At 33.8% G+C, this 6,312-nt stretch overlaps 1 protein-coding gene across 1 annotated transcript; it reads right to left on the reverse strand.

Annotated features, from left to right (window-relative positions):
- Positions 1 to 551: 551 nt before the first annotated feature.
- Positions 552 to 1,565, reverse strand: LOC142636569 (mitogen-activated protein kinase kinase kinase 20-like). Its single transcript, XM_075810834.1, has one exon. It carries the CDS (start codon positions 1,563 to 1,565, stop codon positions 552 to 554), a length of 1,014 nt encoding a protein of 337 aa, XP_075666949.1.
- Positions 1,566 to 6,312: the final 4,747 nt, after the last annotated feature.

A 6,312-nucleotide genomic window follows, 5' to 3' on the forward strand; every position in this document is an offset into this window, starting at 1 on the left:
TAAAGAGTACAAAGAAGTAGAAATTCGTTCATCGGAAAGAAAAAAAGTAATAGCAATTCGAATACTCTATAATTTGTCTTTCTACTCCAATCGGTGACATAACAAGCTATGGATTAAAAGCCTACAAAACTCTGAATGCGTATTATAAATACAAGCAAAGTAATCCAAGAAATTAAAGCAAAAATCCAAGATCCCATAATAAAAAATAAAGCTGAAATCCTAAGATAATGCTAAAACCAAAGCAACACATATCCAAACTCATAACATATACCTAAAAGGCTAGAACCTTTCTATCTTAGTCTTCATTTCAATTCATTGATGTTGTTAAACTCATTCACTAGAAAACGATTGATGAGATTTGGAATGATACTGATGAGATCAATGAGATTGATATTCATATATTTCTTCTTAGAACGTACTGATTCGACACCATAAGCAGGCCCACCACCCCATAGCATAAAGTTGCCGGAGTAATGCTTAACCTCTAGATCATTTCTAAACCTACAATTGAGAAGAAACTGTTTGCAGATTGCTGTCCATAGGCCACACTATCATTTTCCATAACCCCAGCCAAGTTGCCAGTTACCATAATAATGGGCATGCCCATGCAGCATTGAAGGAAAAGCATAAAATCCAGGAGGAGGAAGCAAAGTTTCTGAGGAAGACAGTCTCCTTGAAATTGATGCAGAACAACCAAGACAGGTTTTTGTAGATATCAAAGATTCAGTTTCAATGATGAAAGGGTGGTTTAGTAGCATCTCAGCAGTCCACCTCTTTCTAGGATCTCTTACAAAACACTTCCTCAAGAAATCTTTCCCAAGTTCTGACATAGTTTCGGGTATTTTTGGCGGCTCCTTTCCAAAAACAATTTGAAACATTAAGTCTTCTAGACCTGTACAGTTCCATGCATGCTTTCCAGTAATCATCTCAATGACTGTACATCCCAAAGACCATATATCCAAAGGAGCTTCAATTTCACCTAATGCAACAGATTCTGGAGACATATATATAGGAGTTCCTCGAAAGCAAAACTTTCTATTCACAAAACCATTCTCCTCTCTCGGAATTTTCGATATTCCAAAATCAGCAATCTTAACAGCATTGCCTCTACCAGCTTTGGAACGAAAAACAAGAATATTTGCTGGCTTCAGGTCGCAATGTACGTAACCTTTTTCATGAATGCAGCGAAGCCCTTTAACAATCATCCGAGTATACCTTTGCACATCATATTCCACTAATTTTCCTCCAGTTTTCTTGATTAAATCTTCAAGGGTGCCTTCCGATGCATACTCTAGCTGCAAGTTATAGAACCCTACGCCACTTTCAATAGTCAAATCGTTTCCAAAATAATGAACAATCTCAGGGCAGTCAACCAAGTCTTGCAAGATTTTGGCCTCCTTTTGAAGCGATAAAGAGTTTTGAAAAACCGCTGACTTGATAGCTATCAGGCCAGAAAAAGGAGAGGAGAAAGCGGAACCGACTCGGTTTGCAATTGCTAAATACACAGTTCCGTAGGATCCTTTTCCAAGAACTTGAATTTTTGACCACTTCATGTCATGTGCCATATTGAATTGACAAAGAAACTTTTGAATGAAGGGGGTCTTGTTTTTCTTTGAAGTATGAGGTATGAAGTATTTGTGAGGCACGAAATCAACGAAACTTTTTTTTTTTTTTCTTTGAAGTACTTGTGAGGTTATTGAGGATTGATTTATCTTGAAAGAGCTTTTTGTTAATATATAAGTTTGTGAGGTCGGTCATTTGTGAGGTCGGTGAAGATGACCGTCTGGCCTTCGGATTCTAAGATAGAAGGTAATTTTCTTTTGAAAGTTTTATTTTTTTCCTTTTTTTTTTATAAGAAGTTTTTATGGAGCCTCACTATACAAAATACAAAATATTATAGAAATAATATTAAAAACAAAAGTAGTTACAAAGATAAATTCGTGAAAAAGATACATTGAGACTTGAGGATGAAGAATTTGTAGAAACAAAAGAAATCGGATGGAGGGTGTGTATATATATATATATATATATATTATAGTTGGTCAGTTTGGTTTAAAGTTCTCCAAGTTGCTGATAGTAGTTGGTTTATCGTGTAAAAAGTTTTCTAGATAGCTGAGTAATATAGTCGGTTTAAAACTCTTCGGTCATACTCATAGTAGTCGTTTAAAACTCTCCTTTGACATAATAAATATATAAATAAGAAAGTGATGTGAAAAATTATAAAGCTAACAAAGTTTATATGGCAAAATATTAAAAAGTTAATTAATTTTCAAACGTCATCAAACGTCTTCTATCTATGTCTATATATCTATATCTACATAATAACTAATAGTCGAAACATTTAATTTTTTATTGATCACTTCTCATTGCGCCACGTGGCTACATAAATTTATGCCACACGTTTACATTTAAAAACCTCACAGTTGTATCTTTCCATTTTACAGAATAAGAGGGCTTGGCTTAAATTATTGCAACGTTTACTTTTAAAAACACTAAATATTGTGCCTTTCGTGAAATAAAGGAAATGCTTTACTTATATTTTCACTTGCCCAGCAGGTACAAACTATCAAACAAAGGATCCGGATCCTCTTCATTTCAATATGAAATGGAGAGTTTCTAGTTAAGGGTTGACATTGATTTAAAATCAATCTCTGACCTAAAATCAGCCACGCCATTTAAAACACACTTAACAGAGAAATGAGTCATAATTAACGTTAGTTTTCAACGTTTGTTCTCTCTATGGGTTCTCACTTTCTCTGTCTTTCTTATCATAGATCCATGGCTCCTTTAACTTTTACCCACACAACCATTGAGCCGACATCACTACAACGCTAATGCTCTGACAACCTCTCCACCCAAGTCGTGAATCAATGGTTTTTCGGCTATGGCTGGCTTTTGTTGAGAATGAGATGAGTGAGAGAGCCCAGAGTCAAAAGAAGAAAGCCCAGCCATGGCCGACTTCTCCTTGCACGCACATCACCGCCATCGACAGATCTTATGATCGGAATCACCCTGAATATCTAGTAATGAAGTTTTGATATTAGTTTTCTAAACCCCACCCCAAAAAAAAAAAAAAAAATCTGAGTAGTTCAAAATTTGATATTTGATATATGGTTTTGTTCTTTCTTTTCTTGTTTTCTTTGTCAAAGAGCATCCTTATGTTTTATTTATAGCACTAAAGATTATCCCTTACTTTGATTGAATTTTTTTCCTTTCCTTGCTATAGATCTGTGGTAACTGTAGTAGGTGTATATGAGCTTCTCTCATCTCGGTTTCTCTCTCTTTTTACCCTCGGATCTCATTTTATTTCAGTTTTGGTCAATTTGATGACTGTGTTTTCTTGTTGAGTATAAAGCTTGATGATTTTTCTTGAATTAGAAATTTGGGGTTTATGGGTCTCTAGGCTTTGGCATTAGCTAAGAGTAAGTTCTGATATCAATTGATTGAAAAAATCATAAAATCTTTTTTTTCATTTAAGTTATATATTTATAAAATTGTATATAAAATAAAAATGTTAAATAAACTGTATATAAAATTTTGTTAAACTTTGAAGTTTCAAAATATAAAATCTATGCAGACTATCTTGGGGAAAACATGACTGATTTGAATGCTTAATGTAAGTTTGGTAGCTATCAGGATGATAATTGCAATTTGAAATGAGCTTTCATGGTTATCGCTTTTTAATTCATTGATTAGTTGTTAAAGAGTTTTGGTCGTTCGTGGGGTTCAATGGATAATAAACTTCATTTGGAAAGGTCTCTTTGGAAGGCATAGAAGTAGTGTGACTAGGATAACCAATTCCTATTTGTTTATATGGACTTTGTTAATAATATGAATTTTTATTTTTAGCTTGTAATTATTTATGCTGCTTGTATATAGATTTCCTCCTTTTTTTTAAAAGAATAAAGAACGTATCACTTGTCAAATAAAAAAGGCTTAAATGAGGTAATCTTAAACTCTCTTTTCACAGTTTGGTTTTGTGTTTACAAGAATTGATATATTATTAAAGACTTCTCTTGGAATTGATCGAATCCATCTTGTTGTAAAATTTGTCTGAAACCAAAGTCTCTAGCTCTAATTGAAGCCTCCACGATTGCATCTGTTGCTACTAGGTAAGATGCTGAAACACTACTCGCTCCCCCACTGAAGATTAAATCTACCCTGAAGTCCTTTGCTTCATATGCAAAATCACTCCATTTGAATTTCCTTTTCCAGCTTGATGATGAGTTGCCAATCCTTGTTGGAGACAAGGTTTTGAGTCAGCTAGCTGTGATCTTGAGATTGGGATTGTCCATTTTTAAAGGCCTCCTGATACCTGAGTGAAAGAAGGCTTGAAAATTGTTAAAGAACTTTGCTAGGACTTGAAAATTGTTAAGTGCTAAGACCTACCTATGCTGTGCAGGGAAGTCAGTTTTGTACTGTACCGGCTGGTATGGTTGGTATTTATTGTTCTGGTACCTTGACTAGTACAGAAACAAGGTTGTTTCGTGCCGAAAAATATACCAGCCTATGCCGGGTTATTTCGGCCATACCGGAGAAAATATCGATTTTTGGCCGATAAATGCATACTGGACCGGAAAAAGAAAAGTGTTTTTTTTTTTCACTCTCACCTTCCACCGGCGACATTCTATACATTCTCTGCCTCAAGTCAGGGCCATGGACTGATTTTGGCTGCTGTTACTTCATCTTCATCTTCTTCTCCCCTCTCTCTCTCTCTCTCTCTCTCTCTCTCTCTCTCTCTCTCTCTCTCTCTCTCAGTTTTCAAAACTCTCAAATGATATTTGCACGCCCAAGAAATAAAATTTACAGCTAGCATGTTTTTAAAAACCCTTCAAACTAACATTTACTGATAGTTTGGTACTTTACAGCTAGCATATTTTGACTTTTGTTACCTAATGAATTGAAATTTTAAAAGCCCCACACGTGATGGCAGCGTTCTTATTTTTAATAAAGTATAATATTCATCTGATTGTTATTATTTTTTAATAAATGTATCTATTACTTTTTATTGGGCTTGGATTAGAATTACTGGTTAGGAATTGAGTCATTGATAATATGGTTATATAACTTATATTTATGATATTTAATCAATAAAATTTAAATTAATGGATATATATTTATTTATAACAGTAAACCCGAAACGGTACACCGGTATTAATTGGTACTTGAAATATATCGTACCGCTGACCAAACCAGTACAGTCTCCGGTACGGTATTGACTTCCTTGATGCTGTGAGGCATATTGATATTTTTTGTATCTAACAAGCCTTCTTTCTTATTTTCTCCTTCCTGTAGGGCATCATTTTGGTATAATTGTTGGGGAGTCAAGCCATCAGAAATTGTCCGAATATGCAAAATCTTCTCAAAAAGTAGATCTTCAAGGATGCAAGACTTTTTTCATTTTTTTCTTGCCCGATTTTCTATGAGAATCATGTATTATAGTGGTGAAAGTTGTTAATTGTCAACAATCGTGTTGTTATGGTTTCAATAGAACTCTTGTTATCATGGCTTCATGGTCTTATGATCAAAATGTTCATTTTTGGATCACTGCCTAAGTAGACTTTCAATGAAGATTCTTGAATTCAAAATTTCCTTTGTACTAGTGTAAAATTTGAATGAGTTTGTTAGCAAAAAAATTGATATTTAATCAAACAGATAGTCATTGATTTTATTTCATAGCTTATGTAACTTACCCTTGATACACTGTGACAAACTTCAATGTTCAAAATTATTATTAAGCTATGAAGCATAATCCTGTTTCAATTTGTTCAAACTTCAAACTAAAATCACAAGGTGACAATGTTCACCACTCAACCCGACACATTGCTCTTCAATCATCTCGTGCTTAACATACTGCTGAAATCCATATTAATCCTGGTAGTGGTAAGACTTGAATGTTTAATTTTTTAATTTTTAATTTTTAATTTTTTTTATACAAGATAGAAATTCTACTCTAACATACTCTAGCTTAATCTTTCAATATAGTTTGATGTTGCAATATAGTTTGATGTTGGAAAAATCGTCCACTACAAGAATTAATGTACAAATACATGGTCTCTCTCTTTTTCCCTCTTAAATAATCGAATGATATGTATTAACCAAAATAAACCATTACAGAACATGCAAAAAAACAAGCGGCAAACATAGACCAACTGGTCAAGCTTTTCACCGTCAATAAGAAAGTCCAGTCGGATCAAAACTGAAACAAAATAAGTCCTCAAGGATTTTTTTAAAATAACTATAAAATCCAAACAATATTATTAGTTAGCCAACATTTGAAACTAATTTGGTTTCTAACAAATCGAGTACATT

Source organism: Castanea sativa, chromosome 1, assembly GCF_040712315.1.
Source record: "Castanea sativa cultivar Marrone di Chiusa Pesio chromosome 1, ASM4071231v1".
Lineage (NCBI taxonomy): Eukaryota > Viridiplantae > Streptophyta > Magnoliopsida > Fagales > Fagaceae > Castanea > Castanea sativa.